Source organism: Drosophila mojavensis, unplaced genomic scaffold, assembly GCF_018153725.1.
Source record: "Drosophila mojavensis isolate 15081-1352.22 unplaced genomic scaffold, ASM1815372v1 contig_16, whole genome shotgun sequence".
Lineage (NCBI taxonomy): Eukaryota > Metazoa > Arthropoda > Insecta > Diptera > Drosophilidae > Drosophila > Drosophila mojavensis.
Window position 1 is genome coordinate 8,535,630 of NW_025318693.1, and position 23,041 is coordinate 8,558,670.

A 23,041-nucleotide genomic window follows, 5' to 3' on the forward strand; every position below is an offset into this window, starting at 1 on the left:
GATATTTATGGCTAGGTGTGGCCCAACAACAATAACTGCAATTAAATTATCAACAAATCAGATAATATGACAAATTTTTGTTGCCCAAAAAATATTTGGCAATTGGCGCTTGTAGCTATTAAGGTCTCTTTTGGCATTTAGTTTATAATTGATATTGAATTGATTTGCATTGACACAACGGAAGAGGCAAGCGAATTGTCAATAATTTTGTTAAATCACACGCGCTTCGCCCTGACAACAGACCTAATTCAAATATATTTGAATCAAAGATTATTATATTAATTATTATGCTATATTTGCTAAGGCGAAAACTCGTTTTTTGAACAATCAATGCGAGGTTTGAACTACAAAAGTAGTTTTTGGCATAAAAAGCAACAAGTTTGAAATCTTTTAATGCCATTTGAAGCATAATATTAAACATATTTTGTCGCACGTTTAGTCTGTTTTTCATAAATTAAACAATTTACTAAGTCAAAGATATATACGAGAGGTATATGAGACCTGTAGCTCACTCGATAGATATATCTAAATACAGGGTATTTCATAGTCAAGCATTGTGTTTTTCATTTAGACACACACACACATGTCGGAAGCAACTGACAGAAACTTGGCAATTCAATCTATTTGATGCCTCACAATATTCATACGCCACGTTGCACGAAGCATCATTTGCTGCTATGGCAAGCTATAGTCAACATCTCTGTGTGTATGTGTGCGTGTTTGCATTTGTGTTGCAAGCTTGCCTTGCGCTTGCACCAAATTGAAGCATTTCACATTTTTAATTTGTACGTGATAGGGCAAATACATAGTTGTTGCCTGCTACTCGATGATGTTCGAGTTCCATTTGCTGTTTGTGCTCTTGCTTTTGTTTTGATGTTTGAGCACAGAAATTATGCAGCAATCGCCAAGTAGAAATAGAGCTTTTGTTGTTGTTGTTGTTGCTATTATAGTTGTTGTAGCTGGCAGGCTGCCTGCCCCCCTTGATGTTGCATGCTTAACTACCAGACAAATTGTCTCTCGTGTCTGCTTTGTCTGGCAGCACTTAGCACGTGATTGAAAATTGCAACGGAATGAAGTGATTGCAAGCAAATGCAACAGCAACAGCAACAAAAGCAACAACAATGTTTAGTTCTTATTGCACACAATTCATTTCGCATTCATTTCACTTCAGTTTTTGCATTTCATTCGATTGAATGTTAAGTTAGATTTTCTTGTACCTCCAAATTTGGAAAATTACAGACAACATCGCATTTTTGTTGGTGTGGACTCTTTGTTTTTGGCATTAAAAGCAAATTTACAAATTAGTGTGAAATTATGGCAAAAAAAAAAAAAAAAAAAAAAAAAAAAAAAAGGCACACACAAACAAGAACAGCTCAAATGGCAACAATAACAACAAAGTAATTCCGCCGAAAAAATAGGAAGAACAAAAAATATGAACGAAGTAAAGCAACAACAACAGACAGCAAACTCACCGAATATAAAAGCTGCTAAAATAATATGTAAAGAAAACAAAAGATTTGAAGGCAAGTCAGACGACTTTTAAATACACTTGAAATTTATTAATTTGAAAAATGTATTTAATAATATAATTTGTATTTATATTTATCAATTATATGCTAATGTTTAGCTCCTCCGTCATAATTTATTGAACGTTCCCATTTGCATCTGTCTCGATATGAATAAACCACAGCCCAAAAGTAAACGCTGAAAACTGTCATAAGAGTTGTATATAAGATATATAGATATACATATAGAATAGATATCATACATACCTATTGTAAGTAGTATGAAGGAAACTAAATAGACACAGAAATTACATATTGCAGCCAATATAATAAAATATATAAGGCTGATCACCAGATGTATGCCACTTGATATCAAATAAACCAAAAGAAAGTTTGGCGATTTCTAAATGAACCGTTATATATTGATAATCAAATAGAAAACTTTTGATATTATATCTTACATAAATAATGCCCATTAGCAGAAACACATTGCCAATCAGATATATCATGCCACCCAAGCGACTCACTATCAAGAACTTATTTCCAGAAGACCCTGTTTAAACGATGAAATAATTATTTATTTACATTTATACTCTGTATTGATTTGAACTTACATTGACCCAGGCAAATGGCGTAAAATGATAACATGAACTCAAAGACATAGATGATAAAAGAACCGCAACGCAGATCTACACAGAAGCAACATTTCTTTAAGGGTTTCATTTTAATTTGCTGTATAAAATACACTTGATGCAAAAGTCATGGCCTAGCTGTAAGGCCCTGATCTAGGCTAAGGCATACATACACACAACAAGTTGTTTAGCCGTACTACACGGAATTTCCAGCAAGGTCAAAGTCAGCTGCTCGGAACCACAAAAATAAAAACCAACCAAACAATAGCAGAAAAAAAAACAAGTAAAAATGCTCTAGACGCAAATGAACGTTGAAAACATACCCTAAGTAATTGTTTTTCCGAACTGGTGGGAAATTAAGAAGTAATAAGAATGTCTAAAAATACCAAAACGAACTTGTTCTGATCGTGAGCAAGAATACATGCCTACATACATACTGCTTGTGGCATAAAGCTTAGCTAATTCATCATACCATGTTTTTCTAGATCCAGCCGTTCTAGGGTATAAAAAAAACCTTGTATATGTAGTGCTTGCTGTGTTATATGTTTAATATTCTAATTTAGGCTTTGTTCTATGAGCTGCTAAAGATTATGCATACCGGGTGGGCGGGGGCGTCGGCGGTTAGGGGGAGTGGCAGTAACTCCAATTTGACAAGACAAAGTCGTTGAGCGTCTCTATAAATTACAGTTCGTTCAGCTGGAGGAGTCGTCGCTGCGGGTGCTTGGCATTTAAATGGAGTAGATATAAATTTATACACTATATATATGTATATGTATATTTGCTATATATAAAGTATACTATATGTATATCCATTTACCTTTCGCGATACTCCAATGAATAAAATACCCATTCAAACAGCTTTTAATTAACAGTCAGCACTGGCAATCAGCGACGCACGTGCGTTCTTCTGGCCGCACCGAAAAAAAAGAAATGAAACAGAAACAGAAAACTGAAAATGAAAATTAAGCCGGAGAGGCATAGCCATTAAAATTCATTAGCTATATGCACATCGGTCGCGCTTTTATTAATAAACAATAAAACACATTAAAGAAACCAAGCAACAAAAATAAAATATATATATATATATATATATATATATAATATAAATGATGAAACGAATTTATGAATTTTTGGTAACGAGAGCAGCTGCATTGGCAACTCGATTGGCCAAAATATCAGCAGCTAAGCAACAAAAAAGTTTTTGGTTTTTTGGATTGTCTGCTACAATTTCGCACGCTCTCTGTTCAAAGGCGTGGCCCTTCGTTGGCCCAACTAAAAAGGTTGAGAGGGTCAAAAGTACATTAGGGGCATTACTGTAGATCAATTATTTTTTGGGTTTAAATATTTATGTTAGTCAATATATAATTTGTGGTTCAGTGAAGCAAGAAATAATTTTTTTTTTAAAGTGTGTTATTAAGAAATGTATTTATTTTTGTAATTCAAATTTTAAAAAAATTGATATAAAAATATAATATATAAAACACAATAAAAAGAATTTAATTTAAAAAAAAAAATTAATAAGAAATAAATATATAAGGTAAACATATTTATAATATTTCTATTAATTTATAGTGTTGATAGTTTATTTTATATTTCATACAATTTTTAAAATTAATAAGAAATAAATATATAAGGTAAACATATTTATAATATTTCTATTAATTTATAGTGTTGATAGTTTATTTTATATTTCATACAATTTTTTTTTAAATTATTATGTCAGATTTCTATGACAACAAATAGCTTTGAATTTTGGGTTCAGTTAGCGTAACGCATATAGCCTCTTTCTTTTTGAGGAGCGAGTAGAAAAGGTTCTTTTTACTCATCTATATCTCTTTCTCTGCCCTCTCTCGTTTTAATGACGTAATTGTCAAGCCTCGTCGTGAACTCGCCTTGTGCTTGCTTAATTGTGTAATTGTTTAAAAATAAATTACAATTTCGTTTAATTTCGTGTTGATAGGCGTGCATATGACTAATACTTTAGCTTGATGTTCAACGGGGTAGGACGGTGCAGATATGAAGGCACGTAGACAGTCGGTCTGTTATACTTATTTCTTGTTTATTTCAATTTTTTTTTTTTTTTTAATATCATTCTTAATTTTTTTTTTATGTATGTTATATAATCGAGGTATGAAATGCTGTTTAAATATAAATAAGAGATATAGATGTTAAACATTTGTCAAATATAAGATAAGTACACGCAGAAAGCTTTGTAGCTCTCTGAGTATTTCTAGATAAGTACATTGTATTATCTTTATATTGATGTTAGACTATTGCTATATAGAGCTCTATTTTCAGCTGCGAGCAATGAGACTTCAATATGTTATTCACTATTCTAAAATTGAGTCAAATTGCGATCAGGTTGACTAAGAAAGTAACACGCTCGAGTTGTTTACTATTTCTAATATTCAAATAGATGTTGAATACATATATGTTTATACACACACACACTGGTCTATCCATATATAGCGTTAATCGTTTTACAGCACTTAAAGTTGAGTGTTTAAAAATAGTCGCTACTCATAGTAAACGTTAATTGTTATTGCGCTAATTCGATAAGGGGCGTTTGGCTGATATTGGGTTCAAGTTCAGTGGGTGCGAGATGGGGCGGTTGCTGTGCTGCTGAAGGTGACTCCCACCCACTCGCACACACACTCTCTAACACTCTGCCTCACTCACTCTCCAGCTGTTTAGATAACACTTTGAAATTGTTGCATAAATAATTTCAACAACTGAAATAATATTTTAATCTATTCAATGTCAAGGTCAAGCGAGACACACAACAAGAAATTCGTTTGTTTTGCTCCCGACATTTCTTTTTCTTTATTTTTTCGCTTTTATATACTCTCCCTCTGTTTATTTTCTGCTTCGCCTCGTTGTGGATTTTTTTATTTTTGTTTTATTGAGTATTGTTGATAACTTTATTTGCCTGCGCTTTACGAAAAAAAAAAAAAAAACACCAGCAACAAAAACAATAAAATTCTTCAACAGTCCGTGACAAGACAAAATTCCAACAGCAACAACAAAAGCGGCCAAAAATCCAGCTTTGGGCATAAAATTTGCTTTGTATTTTATTTTATTTATTATACTCGTTCAGTTGGTAAATAGAGTATTATGATTTTGTAAAGTGTTATAGAAAATATATATTACAGGAATATACAGAGGTGGTCAAAAGTAATTACACACCGAGCTTTTTTCTGCATGCTCAGCTTTAAAAGCTTGTTGTTGTTGTTGTTGTTCGCTGTTTTTGAAAAAAAGCTTTTGTGTCATAAAGCTTATTCTGTGTAGAAGCGATCGGCAAAAAGAAATTGCTAAAATAACGGTACAGGTTCGTAGATATAGCAAAAAGAACAGTTACCTAGAGGTTGTCAAAAGTATTTACACACATTTTTTTTGCGTCATAAGTATTTACACAAAATTTAAACATTTTTTAATGGCATTAATTAATGTTATTTATTTTTAATTTTTGTTGAACATAATAAAGGGTTTATTTATTTAATTTAGTATTTTGTCATTCCCCCTTTTTCGTCAATTACAGCCTGAAGCCTGGCTGGAATTGATGTTACCAATGATCGGGCGAAGTCAACTGTGAGCTCCGACCATATTCCGGTAACTTCCTGAATGGTATCATCCCGTTTCCGGTCCTTTTTGAATAGCCGTTTGGATTTTATTAAAGCCCAAACATTTTCAATAATGTTAAGGTCCGGACTTTGCGCAGGCCAGGGCAGGATTGCTTGATCTAAGTCCGCCAAAAACTTGGTGGGTATTGAGCCTTTGTGGCATGGAGCATTGTCTTGCTGCAATACCCATTCGATTGTTGGAAATAGTTTGTTCGCCGAAGTAAAAGCATTGTCATTTAATATGTGCAAATATCGTGATTGGGTCAGAGTGCCCTCTATTGGCACAAAATCTCCAAAACCATAGTACGACATGCAACCCCAAAACATTACTGTGCCACCTCCAAACCTGCTAAGAGGCTGCACTGCAGTTTTTTATTTTGTCGACTTAAATGCATAAAAGTCTTTCGAAATGAGCCTTGAAACTGAAATGCAACCTCATCTGTCCACAAAATGTTGTACCAAAACTCCAAAGGCTTTTCAATGTACTCTAAAGCAAAAGCAAGACGTTTTGCTTTGTTTGCTTCCGAGATATCAATGATTTTTCGGACGACATAGGTGTTTATGTCAACATCCTTTAACCTTCTACGAATAGTAGCATCACTGACATGTTTACCAATTATCTGTTGTGATGCTGCAGACACTTTAACTGGGCTTATCTCGGGGTTTTCTACGAATGTGCTGACAAGTCTTCTGCATTCCCTGGTGTTCAATGCTGGCTTTCGCCCACTTCGGTGTAAATTATTCAAATTTCCAAGTGTATCCCTTTTGTTAACCAAGTTATACACCGTTTTTCTAGATATTTTGAATATCTTTACCAACTCCGATGCCCCAACACCACTCTTAAACTTGGTTACGATCTCGGATCTTGTTTCGACTGATAGTTCCTTTGTTTTTACCATTTTACAGCACATCTACAATTTCAACTACAAATTGAATTCCGATCTTAGTCAAAGACCGCACATGATCAACGCAAATCAAAGACTAAAGGCAAATTTACATTGTGTAAATACTTATGACGCAAAAAAAATGTGTGTAAATACTTTTGACAACCTCTAGGTAACTGTTCTTTTTGCTATATCTACGAACCTGTACCGTTATTTTAGCAATTTCTTTTTGCCGATCGCTTCTACACAGAATAAGCTTTATGACACAAAAGCTTTTTTTCAAAAACAGCGAACAACAACAACAACAACAAGCTTTTAAAGCTGAGCATGCAGAAAAAAGCTCGGTGTGTAATTACTTTTGACCACCTCTGTATATAAAATATATATTCCGCAATCTGAACATGAGCGAGTATGATGCAGTCAGTTTTGCACGATTGAAATATGTTTTTGCTGTTATTTGTTTAAAATTTGTCAGTTACTTGTTTTGTTTTTATGATATTTACCTTACTTTCCGTTTTGTCTAATTCAAATAAAACAGTAAAAAGGCAAATTTATTACATTTTAGAATTTATGACTCATGTGCGTAGATAATGCAGCTTGTTTTTGTATTTGTTATATTGTGCCTTACTATGGCCGGATCTTGGAGTTGAAATCGTCACGTATTAGCTTAATGAAAGCCAAACATTTTACATGTAACATATATAGCTTTTGAATAGCTTCACTTGGGATATGCGATTGGGGGTGCCTCTGTCGCCTCTCATAGCCAACGTAGTTACGTGCGCTTTGAGGCTAAAGGAAATCTTTATCTGACGGCGACGTCACTTTGTGCAGCAAGGCACATGCAATTTCCGCTGGCTGTCAACTGCCAACGTATTCGATATGCATTGCTATGATGCGAGAGAATATTGTAAGAAAAATGCTGTCATAATGTATAATACAATATATATATATATATATATATATATATATATATATATATGTATATACAAAGCATAAGCTTATTGCAAATATACTCTGCAGTGTGGGCGGAAATGGGTGTAATAAAAAAGGTAAAAGGCAATTGCTAAAAGAACCTCATCTGCATACAAAGTCTTGGGAAGAAATTTCCTTATTTAGTTTGTTTTTTTTTTATGCAAAATTTTCTTCTAGCTAAAAAAAAGTTATTTTATTATAGGATATGTTGCAAGTTGTGCATTCCTTTCATAAGTATCTTATGCATATCTTTATATTTATTTTCTGAATTGCATTTGCTTATCATATTTTGTTTATGTTTTCTTTCTATTTACAGCTCCACCTCTGGTTGCAATGGCATCTTCTCACGTCGCGTGGATTTCTCATCATTCAATTTGCTGCCAAAGACGCGTTTAAATTCTTATCAAGTTAAGGTGAGTTATTGACACCTATATCTATATCTTTATCTCTATCTATTACATATACAATTTACATATTCTACAATGAATAAGTGAATATAGTCAATTAGTCGCGCTCTTTACTCATTAATCAGCTAAACGAACTACAACTCTAGCTGACTTTAGCTATTTCTATACACTCATTGACTCGCTTACTCTCTCACTTATTCACATTTCTTGATTATACTGCATTCATTCATTCACAAATGTTCAATTCGCTGGGCTTTCAGTTCTTGGAAGTTACACACAATCATATATATGTATATGAAATCGCCTGACTTGGCAAACTAGCAATTGGATATGGTCTTGGGACAGGCCATGGCTATGTTAGGGATCTTATGGGTTAGGGGCCAGCTGCTGCTGCTGCTGTGGCATTGTTTGCATAGCGCAATAGTTTAGATAATTTGCAGATGTTGTTGTATCAGTCAGCCAGCAAAAAGAAAATGACCAAATTCTATGGAAAAAGCAGTATAAGAAAATTGCTGGCAAAGTTTTCTGATGTTGTTTTTGGCTTTTGTTATTGTTTTCGGTTTTCATATATGTTTTAGGTGTCACATAAAGGCACTGAAATATGTGAGTTTTGTTGTTTGAACTGCTGGGCGATATTTTTTCTAAGCGAAATAGAGCATTTAGTAAGTGATTTAAGAAAAGTTGAGGTTGTAGAACTGTGAAATTTTGTTGGGTATTCTTATCGAATATATTGGAGGAAGGAGAGTCAGTTGGAGAGTGAGTCAGGGAGAGACTGTAGCTAAAATGTACAATACAGAATGACAAATCTTTTAAATGGAAATATTTAAATATAATATTACGATGTGTAAGGAATGCACTGCTAAAAATTTTGAAATTGTTGGGTTAATTGAATAGAACATAGTATATACATATAATTATTTATCAAACAGCAATTTATTGAATTTAGACATTAGACACTCCTAAAAGGACCGCAAGTTGCAACCCATATTCGATAGATATATAAAAAGTTTGGCCTGCCATGATATTGAATACCTTAAGTATATAAACAATCTCTCCCTTGTCAACTAGTTCAAGTAAGCTTCAAAAGCCATTAAATTTATTTTTATATTGATTGTGTATCTCTCAATGCAATTTCAAATTTAATTGATAATAACAATAATTTCTTATTATAAACATTTATTTTTACTATAAGCATTTTTAATTTCTACTTTGGACTTTGCCTTTGTTAGAGTATTTGTGTTTCGTTGTGCTCTTGTGGCATCCTCTCGTTGTGGCTAACTGTGTATTAGATTACTGTTTACACTTTCGGTTTGTGCCAATGCACTATGGGGAAAAATCCAAATTATCGGGTATTAATTAATAACTTAAAAACTAAGCCAGATTTTTTGATCCGGTTTTTGTATTATTAATATGTATACCATCAGAAATATATTTTAGAAAAATGGGCGTGTCACCGCCCACCCAAAAAAAATTTATTAAAATTTTGTATTAAAAATTTTTTTTTTTTTTAAAGAATTTTGCTTGTTCATACTTTAAAATAATAATTTTAATTGAAAACAATCGAACTTTCATAAAATCGAAATTAGTTTTCTTCAGTTTCGAGTTCCAAATCAGCCAGAAATATTGATCCGCTAAAAAAATTCGGGTTCTTCAACTGATTTAATTGTGCCTTCAACTTTACATAATACAATACGTACAACTTCATTAGACAGCGACCTTTATGCTTTCAAACTCTTTTCTAAAGATTTGCCGAAGAAATAATCTGATCAGATGTATCCATTGTTAAAAACCATCAGCGAAATTATGGATTCTGCTCTCATGCTCTCATGCATGATGAAATTAGTCTGATTTATAGACCTGGTTGGGCAAATCAGACGCTTCCTTACAAAAAAGCCTACAGGATGAACAGTACTTTCCATAATCTGCCTCAAATGAACAATTATTTTTATAAACATTTGCTGTCATAGGCAGTCATTCATAGTTGTCAGCTAGTTTTTGTTCCTGCTGCATTTCTTCCATTTGTAATTTATATTTTGGCAAAAAAAGCGGCTTTTGCTTTTTTAATATCATTTATAAGTTGAATCAATATTAGTCTTATTTAGTTTCAAAATCACAATTACTATTTCTTGGTTAGAGTTGCCTTTTTCATTGAGCCAAATATCACACAGGTCAGCTCATAGTCACCTGCTAAAAATTGATTTGCGCCGGTTGTGCGCAAAAGTGCACATTGAGACAAAGGCACTAAGATCCCAATTGATTACTCTATAACATGCAATTGGAATTACACTGGTGCGCCCTGGTGGCTGTTTTATATGTCTTTGCAAAGTTTAATTTTATTTACAAGAAATGAAATTTGACAACATTTGCTAATTATACAATAAATGATTAAAATAAGTTCAAACATCAATTGGTTTTTAAGCCAACGCATAGTAGAAGCCCTAAAAATTCATATCCTTTTTAAATTTCTCAAAAATAATGTCTGGTCATTGAATAACGATGATTTGAAAATCGGCTAACACAAATTGTAAGCTGAAGGCAAATGCTTTTCGAAGATAACAGCTGACTTTAACAGCTGTTAGGCTTAACAGTGGACTGTTATTCAACATTTTGGGTACAGTACCTTAAAGTTTGGAGTTTTATTAAGATGTTAACATAAAAAAATTATAAATTTTCATACTTCGCAAAAATGACTAAATACCCGAAAAACGGCAAAATTCCCCATAGTGCAATGTCGGCGTATTTTATGTGTGTGCGTTGCGGAGCAGCGAGCCAATGCTAAAGGAATGAGGCAAGCAATTTTAAGTTGCATAGTGTTTTGGATATGCTGCGGTTTTTTTTTTTTTTCATTATTAATATTATTGTTATTATTTATTATTGCTGATAATAGTTATGCGAGAGCGGATATTGAACTGTACACCATTGAGCAGACCGCACAAGTTGTTCGAGTAGCAATTAGCTGAAGCTGTAGACGCAGTCGTGAAAAATACATAAATAGAAAATCTGAAGCTGTGAGAGTTCGTGTTCAATATTTTATGACAGATATACAAACATACATACATATGTATATACACTCTCGCAGGACACAATAGCAATTGCCGAGTAGATAATGCGAAAAGGCTATGGGCAGGAGTTTGAGCGGGTGAAGGGAAACACCGTGCATTACAATAGCAAAATGTTTGTGGCTACCTGTCGCTGCAGCTATAACTGTATCTGTATCTGTATCTACATCTATAGCTGCTGAATCCCTAGCCAACTTATGTAGCCCATCTGCGCCCAGCTTGGTGCCAGCTTTTGTCTGCTTCAAAACTTTACAATTCAATTTTTTTTCACTCTTTCTCTCGCTCTCTCGTTGTATTTGTATATGTGCGTGTCTTATATCTCCAACTCTCTCCCTCCTTGTCCATCTCTTTCTCTATTTTGGCAGTCTGCCGCTTGGCATGCATTTGAAATTGCATTTTGTATTGAATTTATAAATATTTAATGCCATTCAAAATGCCATGCAATCGCCCAGACTAAACGAAACCAAACCAAACCGAAGCGAGACGAAACCAAACCAAAACCCCAAACTGATTCTGAAGCGTTGGCGTATTAAATTTGTATAAACCTTGCCATGACTAACTGTCTAGGATTTGCCTCACAGCAAAGGATGTCCAAACCAAAAGTTGTTTTTTTCGTTTGCTGGTTAAAGCAACTCAACTTTGTGCTCATCATATTAGTTGGTAGCTTGGTGCTGCAATTTCAAGAGCTAGAAAAGTTTTTCTATTCGAGGCGAGCCAGTTGAGAGCCAAGTTTTAGTTTGGAATTGCAAACTGCGAATATGGCGGGACGTAACTTTTTTAAAATGATAAAAACTGAAGAATTTTTTTTTAGTTTTGTGCCCGAATAGCTTTTGGCATTTTGTACAGATTGCCGATGGCGCAGCGCCTGAACATTGTTTGCTCAAAGGATTAAGTTATCAAAATTGGAGAAGAAAACTGGTTCTCTAATAATTAACACAAGTCAACTTGTTAATCATTGAGCAATTGGCAGCAGTTGATTCCCAAAAGGGTTGTTTGTAAGCCGCATCGCTGATTTTTTAATCAGCGCATATCACTGACTGGCCCGCGGGTCCCTTTCGCGGGATCAACTCGTTCCGTCAGCTGTCAACATTTTTATTACCCCTCAACGAACTCTCGTCTCAGCTTTTAATCAGCTATAATTATAATTACCAAATAAAATGAGAAATGAAAAAAAAAAAAAAAAGAATACCCAAGTTAGGAAAATGTTCCGGGTAGTTTCTAGCGTGTTTTCATTACGACTTAAGTCAACTTGTTTCGTCATTTATTACGCTTCACATTGTTGTTGGCACATCTGCTAATTGTTGTTGCTGTTCTCTGTCGGCGATACCCTTTACTTTTCCATTCTTGTTTCGTTTATGGGGTGAGGTCCCACATTAATGATTGAGCGTGGAAAATTGCGTGATTGTTGCGTGCTCTTCTACTCCACGGTATCAAATTGATGACGAGTGTATTAGATTATGGAAAAATATTTGTGTAGAGCTTCCAGTCAAAATTAATTGCATAAAGTAAAATTTTTTGAATTAAGTATGTGTAAAAAATATTTATCATTATATATAGATTTTTTGTTCAAATTTCATAAATTCATTATTTTTTATTTTTCATATTTTATATTATATACATAAAATATATATTTTTTTCAATTTATTTTTTTTTTTAAATTAATTCATAATCATTCAGTTGCATTCCTTTCTCATGACGTTCAAATACGTATCAATATGTTAGAACTTAATTTACTACTAACTAAAGCGAATTGCTCTCAAATACAGTAAGGGTATTCTTATACTATATGGCGCTCGTTTATTTCGATTTCGATTGCGATTGCGATGTTTAGTCTGCCAATCAATCTTTGTCTTTGCTTGCGAAAAAAGTCTGGTAAAAAGCGAACTTTAAACAAGAAAATAAGTTCGTTCTTGTTGCTGTTGTTTTTGTTGTTGTTTAAATGATTGATGAGCACGACGTTCATCTGGCTATTATAGCGCGCAGATGTCGTGAATTGGAGCTGAAATTTGGAATATGCATATAGATAAATACGATACGCAAATATTTGCACAGACATTTGCTAGCTATTCAAAAAGTTTTTAATTTTTACGTATATTTTTTGAGAGTGTATAAATGGTATGTGTGTAAAAAAATTGAAAATTTATGAGTGTGTAAGTTTTTAGAGGTCATTGATGTCAGCTGCAAGGTTTTTCTCTTAGAGCATTTCCGTTTCAAGCAATAGTTGAAGCTGATGAAGTGAAGAATGATTAATACTTACCTTATTTAAGATGAGGCATACTAAGTATTCCTTATCTCTAGAGAATTGAGTGAGAGATAAAAGATTAACAAATAATAATTCTCTTCCGAACGCATTGCATAAAACCAATATACTTTTTCTCACTTCATGAGCGGGTATGGAAAACATTCCGAATAGTTTTTTGTTGCACGTCAGTTGACACTCTTGGAAGGAAGTGTTGACACTCTGAAGATTGATAGCTGCACTTTTGTGTATTTTTTTTTTTTTTTTTTTTTTTAATTCTTGATGCCCTTTCCGCTGCCAGCCATTTTGTTGGTCTGGCCTGAACCCAAAAAATATTTGTGTGCTTGCCTGCCTGGCGGCCTGCCTGCCTGCATAGGCGTTTGTGCAACGTGCCACATGAAATGCGTCTCGTAGGCGCCAGTCCGAGAATAATTTATGCAATTTTGAACTCTTCAAAAGGCAAACGAAAAATTGCCCAACCAAATATAATATATTTATGCATGCTGCATAGCATAGCAACAGCTATCAGTGAGTGTGTACACTCACATGTGTGTGTGTGTGTATTCTCTTGTGTAGTTCATTTCCATGCACCATATAGTTTATGGCCCGAATCACTCATCGTTGCTTTTGACAGACATTTTTGACTACGCTTTGCTATTTGGAAGTTTTATACCCTGTTTCCTTAAAAGCTCGAAAGGGTGCTCAGAATTTGTGGCAGTTTTATGATATAGTATAATTCATCAGGTGTGAACGTTTGCTTGATGTGTAGCGGAATTCACTTTAATAGCCTTGATTTGCTATCGAAGCCAGTTGAGCCAAGAGCTTAGAGGGCATGTGCTAGTCGAGCATATTTAGTTTATTATAATGTGGCATATTTTTTTGGTTTATTTAAAGTGCCTCAATTTATGCAAAAGTTCTACTCTGGCCACGCCCCCATACACACATACACACATACAGGTAAATTGTGCTTTGGGCCATGTTTGCTACGTATTTTTGGAGTGTTGAGTGGCGTCTGGTGTCTGGTGGCTGGCGGAGTCTGTAGACTACGCCGGAGTTTTGGTAGTAGCTCTCTGTCAGCTGTAAGTGATGGACGTTGTTGCTATTGTTGTTGTTGTTGTTGTTGCTTTTGTTGCTGTTGTTGTTGTGCTTGACTGGCTTTAACATGACATTTATTGTAACTGTCGCCGTCGCCGCCGCAACGCAGCAAAGCAGCAACATTGTTACAGGTTGTAAGTTGTTGTTGTCATTTAAACATTTGATGTGCATTGTGGTAGACATGCCCTGCAGCAGACGGCGCCAGCAGCAGCGGAGGCATCATTGATAAGTTGTAGTCGCAGTCATTGTCATGGCAGCATGTTGCCAGCATTTGCTGTTGCAACGTCTGACAGACAGATTAACAGAAAGCATGCACAAATTTATAAACATATATACATGTCTGCACATATACATATACATATATATGTATATACATCTTTATATATCTCTTCTTATCAAGCTCTCACATTGTCATTTATTTCAATTTTTGCATCTCTCGCGCAAATTGCTGGCAATCATATGCACAAGACTTAAGGCTTAAGTGGCTGCCACAAGACGTTTGTGTGGCAAAATGAATAATTATGCTGCTGTTGTTTTGTATCCTTAAACTCGCAGCCACACTCAAGGCTCACACAATCAAACGGCAGTGTCTTAAGACGTGCCAGCTGAGACTTGGCATTGTTTGTGCCTGGTTTCTGCTGCTTAATTAAAATTAGCCCAAAGCGCCCGCAAAACCTACACTCACGCACACATATTAACACATTCTCTCACGTATACCCATTGAGCGCTGCTTGTACTTCTATTAAGCGTAAACCAAACATTTTGTGTATTTGTGGGCAGTTCAATGTACGGCTTATGTCCTTTAGCATGCTTTTTTGAATGGCATTCGAGAGGAAAATTTAATTTCAATTTTCTCATCAAAATGCTTTTGTTGTTGTTGTAGGCTGCTGCCAGTTTCGTTAGGTGTCCCTTTTTTTTTTTGGCTGATTGTGCCTACAACAGACAGGCGCAAGGATAATGTCGGCGCACACACACATACACACTTATACAGAGAGAGAGTGAGAGAGGGATGGAACGTGTGCTGATATGACATTGAAATGTTGTTGAACTTTTGGGCTTTGCACATTTACAAAATGTCAAATTTTTCTTGCCACAGGCTGTCTGTCAGTTGGCCTGGCCCATGCATTACATATGAATATTAGCGCACACACACCTGAGTATGTGTATGTGTGTGTGCTGTTGAGGTAGCTTTCGTATGTGCTAATTGTAACGACAAATGCGTCGAGCGACGCATTAAACAAATTAAAAATGCATTGACTTTTGATGTTAACGAGCGTGTCACACACACACACACGCGCACATAACAATGTACTTGTTTAACCTAAAAACAAAAATCACAGCAACAACAATAACAAAATAATAACAAAAGCTCTTCAATGTCTGCCCACACGTTAAGCGTGAAACGTCATTTGCATTGCCACCATCAACAATTAAGCATTTGTTTACAATCCCCCCCAACAACAATACATAAAAATTCAAATTAAAAAAAAAAAAAAAAAAAGCAATGAATAAAAAATAAGCTATAAAATATTTATACATATTTATTCCTGCTCAATTGCAATCTGTTTAAGTATTTCTATATCTACCACCGTCTCGGCTCAAGCTTCAAGCACTCTAAAGCTGCGAGACGTTTCCACACCCAAGCCCAAACAGCAATAAAAATTAAAACCTCGTCTGGCAATTTTTATTTTTGTTTTATGTTTTTATATCAATTTAATGTGCTCTATAATATATGTATGCATGTATGACATCTATCGATACAAACAAAACCCAAGCATTGTTTTATGTGGCTTTTCTATTGGTCATTAGACATGGAAATAACTGAGAAGCTTTTGGCATTCAACAACAAATTATATAAGTATGTACCCAAAATTCTTGTGAATATTGTGAGACGATCTTATGAAAATATACAAGTTCTCGAATTAGATATACGCTACTTATCGATTTTAGAAGAATATCTATGAGAAGATATTCAAAGCGTACCTTACAAGATCTAGATCGAGATATGCTAAAACCACATATGCTTTATATTGATCTCATGAAAATAATATGGCAGTTATCTCATGCCTCCTGCTGCGTGTTAAATTAACAACTCATCGTTTCACGAAGGTAATTATCGAAATTTAAAAATAGTATCGAAAGTGGTGCCTGGAAATACTTGAAATGTTTTAACTCAACAACTTTCTTGCTCATTTAAAAAACTTTCAAAATAAATGTACAATTTTGAAGTTATTTAGTTTATTGCATTGGGCGCAAAAGTTAATTGAATTTAGGGTTCGGCCCGACAGACGAGTGTATTTATTGTTGCATTGTTTGCCGGCAGCAGTAGCAGCAGCTGGTTGCTGCAATTGCAGTGAACCGCAACGGTTTGCAATTTTTCAAGTTAACGCTTCATTTGGCTGCAAGTGAAATTGGCTGCGTTTTGATAGCAGGCGGGGATAGGGGGCAAGTGCGTTTGTGTGAATCGGGCTGAAACGTGAATTGTGGCAATAACAATTAAAGTGTCGTCTGTCCTTTAAGTTATTACCATTTTGTGATGGTTTATTGTTTATGCATTCGCATTCATATTTATATTATAATTTGTTTAAAATTTACGAAAAGCTTTTCGCTTCATCTTCTTCTTCTTTTCTCATATTTTTCGCTGTTTGCTGGCAACTCGAGCGGCGACACAAGTCAACAAACTTTACGGCAAACAATTTCATGTGTTTATTGTTTTCACATTTTGTTGGTGTTGTTGTTGTTGTCGCTTGGCTGCTGCAATTGAAGCCAGACTCGAATTTAGCCTCAGTCTGAGACTCGTTGTATGACAGCTGACTGACATAATGTCCGCTGTAAGTTTGCTTCCATTGCGCCCGCCTGATGAGCAATAATGATGTTACTAATGATCATGTGGACAATAATGATGATGATGATGACGTTGACGCTTCAGTCGCATCGGCCGTGTGTCAAGCATCTGACAGCGCTCCCAAGTGCTCTCTGTGACGATCAAACTGCCTTTGTGCCGCTAATGACCCAATGTGCAGCAGCTCACTCAAGACAAGCCCCATTTGCCACCAGAAACACATGTGGGGAATACTTGTATTTGTTGAAGCTTTATATTGTGGGCACATTTTTCTTGGGAAAACAAATCTACTTAATTGCGGAAAAAAGGTATATAATGTGTGTGTTGATTAGATTATTAATTAATTGTGCTGCGGTCAATTAACGATAATCTATTCTAAAACACTTTTTATTTCGTAATCGAGCTCTGTAAAATGTTTTTATTTTCTTAAGGTGTATGTATGTGACGTATATATATGTATATGTTTATTTTAGTATATACATCGATGTATTTTATGAGTTTTTAGATTTCAAGTAACTCAGTTACGATATGAAGATTTAAGCAAATAGAGAAGAAATTTTAATCCAGTTATCTAAATATCGAGTATAATCGATACTTGGTTCAATTTTTTATTTAAATTTCTTCGATAAATGTTCTATTATAGTTAGTTTTGCCTGTATTAACACAATAATGTTATCGATAAATTTAATCTAATCGATAGCACTTTTCTTTGAAACTTTATCATATATGGATACATTATTCTAAAATCTGAATTACACTTTAATTTTGATCTTATCTACATAGTTATTATCCATTTCTCAGAAAGAGTATTTCCCATCATCTTTTCTCACATCAACTTCATTTCTCAACCAATTCAATGAGCTGTGTGCACTTGATGCGTTAGTTTGTTGAAAATTGTTTTAATCGTTGCTATAATTTGCAATGACAGCTTGAAGATTTATGTGCGCCACCGATTGCATTTCAGTTTTTGGCGAACATTTTAATTAAAACCAAATGCCGTCGATGACATAATCCCAGACTGTAGACGCTGAAGTCGACACAGTCATTAGCCACCCTCAAAAGCGCGTCTCGAGACACCTAACAACGAGACCAGCGCTACGAGAATTGTAGTTTGTTGTTCTTGTTGTTGCTATTGTTGTTGTTGTTGCTGTTGTAGTTGGCATTGTCTCGCCCCCAGATGTCTATTAGAGAACTCTATTCGCATAAGTATTTAGGCTGGCGCTGTGGACAATAAATCTGATTAATGTGCAAATAATTTTCGATTCAAGGCAAGTTCCATTGGCAGCTCAACTCGACTCGACTCGATTCGCCTCGCCTCGCCTCGACTCTTATATGTGGCACATTTAAGTGGCACATTTAATTTTGATGTTTGCGTTGTTCACTTGACTTTGATTTATTTTCGGTTTTTGTCTTATTTGTTGTTGTTATAATTGCTTTTATTGTTATTGCCGTTGCATGTTATGTTTTCTTCTTTTCTTCTTTGGCCACTTACAACATTTTCTTTTTTAATTGCGGCTGTTTTGTTGTCAACATATGGCCAAGACGCTGCTGCTGTAATATTCATGCGAATTCACAATATTTTTTATACCCTGAACCCATTGAAAATGGGAAATCAGGGTATAATGGTTTTGTGAAAAGTATGTAACAGGCAGAAGGAATCATCGCAGACCCCATAAAGTATATATATTCTTGATCAGGACGACGAGCTGAGTCGATATAGCCCTGTCCGTCTGTCCGTCCGTCCGTCCGTCCGTCCGTATGAGCAAAAGGATCTCAGAAGATATAAGAGCTAGAGAGCTGAAATTTGGCATGCATACTCGTGTATACCATAGGCAGTACAAGTTTGCCTTATTTTTTCGATAACTCGTCCGATAACTTTTTTATCGAGAATAATCGAAAAATCGACTTGGTTTTTTCAGCATAATTTTAACACTTTTAGACCTGGAGACTTCAAATTTGGGTTGTATATAAAGTTAATGGATACAAAGATTTTGTAATTTACAGATTTTGGATACCACGCCCCCTTCTCCCCCAATTTGTAAAAAACGCATTTCAAGTACTAGAGACTTGTGCTTTGGAATGTACACATATTTTAACCATATAATTTCGCTCTGAAAGTTTCATTAAGATCGTATGTCTACAAAAGAAATTATTCAACAAATAAATTCTCATAATATTGCCCACATTGCAGCGCAGCCCAAGCGCAGTCGCTGCTAACTGCGCAGTCAGCAGAGCACGTGCTTATAAGTGCATGTGTATGTATGTGTGCATAAAAGAAGTCCAGACTGATTAGAATATCAGCTTGGAGGGTTCAGGGTATCTCCTAGTCGAGCAGTCTCGACTGGAGCCTTCTTACTTGTTTTCTTCTCATATTTAGCACAGTTCTCTGTGTGAGACTGTGTGTGAGTGTGTGTGTGTGTGGGCGCTACGCTTGAGGGCGTCGAAATCATATAAATATATATATTTATATAAATATTTATTTTTTTTGGTCTGCTCTCTTTATTTCGCTTATTTTATTTGCAAGTTTTGTGCGGGTCGCCTTTATTTGCGTTAATGAAAATAAATTGCTTAATTTGTAGAGTTTACATAAAATTAAAAGTAATTTTTCATTCGCTACTCTGAGCTGGCTCGCCTTAGCATAAACAAAGCCATAAAATCACAATTAGAGCGTGCATTTTGTAGCGCAGTGTAATGCTATGCTACAGTAGATGTCCTTACGAGCAGTTGTATGCTGTAGAGCATATGTGCATAGGTGTGTATGTATATATCTATATATGTATGTTCACTTGTTCACAGGTCCGGTGCAATTTGCAATTTATTTACGTTATACCCTGTAGGCCGGCTCAAAGAGAGAAGATTAGTTGTTAGCAGATTCAGGTAAAAGGCAGATGAAGATGAGTAACTGAAAAAGGTGAAGATATATTGATAAAGAGCAAGAGGAGAGGTATTCTAGACGATAGCTATGTTTCGCCCGTTTATCAAACAGCTAGGCATACAACACCGCCTCCAGGGTATTTCCTAGTCATGCACTTCCTGTTCATTCATGTTATTTCTGTATGTGTATTTTATATACTCTGTTATTTTGGCGCTCACTTGCAGCTGGCTGGATGGTTGGCTGGCAGGAAACAGCCGCCAGTCATCCACTCAGCGAAGTCATTCAGCCGGAGGAACCGAACAGAACAACACTGAACAGGCTGCCAGTCATTGAAACACAAAAAAAAAAAAAGAAAACAAGGTAAAAAAAAAAATAATAATAAAGAAAGAAAGGAAAACTGCGCCAACGCCTGCTGCACATTATTAACTTTTGCTCAGTTTCCGTTTCTCTACGTCCTGTGCTTGAGGTCAATGCGCCAGGACATGCCAGGACATGCCACAGCTCTGGCTTGCATATTCCTGCAGGGCCAAAAACACGAACCAAAAAAAAAAAAAAAAAAGCCGCAAAGCAGCGAGGGCCACTTTAATTACAGCCAATCATTTATCATAAAAATGAAATGCCATTCGCAAAATATGAGAGTCATAAATATAAGCTCGAGTGTATCTTTAAATAAGCAGCACAGCGAATCTGAGGCGTCGAGGGCATGGCACTTGAGATGTGCAATAAAAGCATTAAGCGCCATGCTGGATTTTTTTTTTTTTTTTTTTTTTTAGGGCTGAGACAATAGACTGAATAATTTAATTTAATTGGAAGCAATTATAAAAGGGAATTGAGGGCTGCAATAAAAATGTAATTGAAAGAAAGACTGAAATTTTAAGAGCTGGGAAACCATAGAACGGGAATATAATATGAGGAAATGAAATATTATGAAACAATATATTAATGTTATAAATAAAAGACAAAAATGAAATAAGTAAAATATATGTGTAAGTGCAAAACGATATAAAATTATTAAAAAAAAAAAAATATATATATAAAAAAAAAATATAAATATATAAAAAAAATATATATATATATATATATATATATATATATATATATATTTTTAAAAAATGCAATGATTTAAAAACATAAAAAAAAAAATAAATAAATAAAAAATAAATAAAAATAAATATTTATGTATGAATAATAATGAATAATAATAAGTAAACAAACGTCAATATAAAGAAATAAAGATAAAAATACAAAAATAATTAATTCAGAAAGTTGAGAACATTAAATATTTTTATTATAAAGAGAAAAGTTGTCGAGGAAAAATGTTATCCCATGAGAAGCCTTGCCTTGCAAATATTAGACGTTGCATTAAAATCAAGTTAATTTCATCAATACGAGCATTGAATTTCTACTTTAGCTAATCTTAAATGCAATCATATTAGTTGCAATCGTTTTTGCAGTCTGTTTCACTAATTTTATGTGCCACTTTGTCCCAAAAGAGGTTTTTTTTAATATTGGCAAGTGCAACTCATCAAATTTGCCTTTGCTTAGGATTAGAGAGACAGAGACAGAGACAGAGGCAGAGAGTGCGAGAGAAAGAGAGAGCTAGAGAGTTGTTCTTTAAAAGTAACCCGCACACAATGTGCATCTAATCGACTGTAACAGCAGCTCAGCAGCTTCTAATCAACACAAGACATCACACACAGCACACACTGCACACACACACACATACACAAATTTACACACTTTCACACCCATGGCTGGTTGATCTTCCTTATGTCGCATAATCCAACGATAATAGAAAACTGCTTTGATCCAATGTCTTTTATGGACAATTTGTATGCGTCGCCTTTTGGCCCCGCGTTCCATCTAGCTAGCGTATCCTGCCATCGTCTGCCATCGATGCACAAAATTACCAATTTCTGGCCATAAAATGTAAGAGGGAACAAGTTGGCGCCATTAGACAGACAGACAGACGGAGTGAGAGAAGGAGATAAAGAGAGAGAGAGAGAGAGAGGAAGAGATGGCCAACAGGCTGGCGCTATATAATGCGCTTGAAGCACATTTTATTTTTATGGTCATTATGAGGCAATATGCTCAAGGATGAGGTCGTTCGTGCTCTCTCTCTTTCTCTCTCTCTATTTTTTCTCATTCTGCTTGCTTTCTGTCGTTTCTTTGGCTGCTGCAGCTGCCGTCTACAAAGTTGCCAATTAGATGTGAAAAGGAATGAAGAAAATAACTAAAACTTTGCATGCATATTTAAAACAGCAGCTGCCCCACTGTGCATTGACCGTGGTCGGTCATCCACTGACCTGGCGCCAGCACCTGCTGCCCGCCCAAAGAACTAAAAAAAGAAGAAAAGAAAAGAAAATTCAAAATATTTGCCCAGACTAAAAACCAGAATTTATAAAAAGCCAATCAATTTTATGACAAAGCCTCTCGAACCCAAACATACAAATTTAAATATGCTTAAAGCAATAAAATGAAGAAAGCGAAACAGTGTAAAAGAAAAAATCGCGTCTTTTATTGCCCTGGATGTGGCTGCCTGCCTCCTGCTCGCAGCACGCACTGTTTCCCGCCTCCTGCCAGACAGCCAGCTTAGATTGCCAGCTATTTATTACAAGTTCAGACACCTTTATATTAAATTGTGTCTAGGCTAACGAAATGCCATAAAAGGCGCACTTAAAGCTCAGTTCCCTAATGCTCCAATGTCCTGGCTGCCGTTGCCACAGACACACACACACACACACACACGCCTCCCGCTTCCTGCCTCCTTTGCAGCTTTTTTCCCACGCTTATATATATACATCGAGAGAGAGAAACATTTGTCCTTCGTTTAAATAATATATAAGTGCGTCAGACAGATTTCGTGGGGTAGCCAAAAGTCTGCGTGCCGCACATTTGCGAAATGCCTCCC

General features: G+C 35.2%; 2 protein-coding genes across 4 annotated transcripts in view; one reads left to right on the forward strand and one right to left on the reverse strand.

Moving 5' to 3' along the window:
* Positions 1-23,041, forward strand: part of LOC6572985 (headcase protein) — a 108,207-nt gene that overhangs the window by 38,283 nt on the left and 46,883 nt on the right. For all 3 annotated transcript variants that reach the window (XM_001999051.4, XM_044007488.1, XM_044007487.1), the window contains exon 2: positions 7,930-8,026. In XM_001999051.4, coding sequence (XP_001999087.3) covers positions 7,930-8,026 — 97 coding nt within the window. The remainder of the gene's footprint in view (positions 1-7,929; positions 8,027-23,041) is intronic.
* On the reverse strand, positions 959-3,199 carry LOC116804135. The gene is made up of 4 exons (XM_032730326.2): positions 2,120-3,199; positions 1,967-2,058; positions 1,773-1,908; positions 959-1,711 (listed from the first exon to the last, which is right to left on the reverse strand). The coding sequence occupies exons 1-4, from the start codon at positions 2,226-2,228 to the stop codon at positions 1,617-1,619; spliced, it is 432 nt and encodes a 143-aa protein (XP_032586217.1). The 5' UTR covers positions 2,229-3,199; the 3' UTR covers positions 959-1,616.

Excerpts from the sequence above, each read along its gene's own strand:
- LOC116804135 (XM_032730326.2), bottom strand. The coding sequence starts at position 2,228 with ATGAAACCCTTAAAGAAATGTTGCTTCTGTGTAGATCTGCGTTGCGGT. Across the intron at positions 2,059-2,119 it reads CGCCATTTGCCTGGGTCAAT|GGTCTTCTGGAAATAAGTTC; the intron begins GTAAGTTCAAAT and ends TCGTTTAAACAG. Across the intron at positions 1,909-1,966 it reads TGCTAATGGGCATTATTTAT|AAATCGCCAAACTTTCTTTT; the intron begins GTAAGATATAAT and ends CGGTTCATTTAG.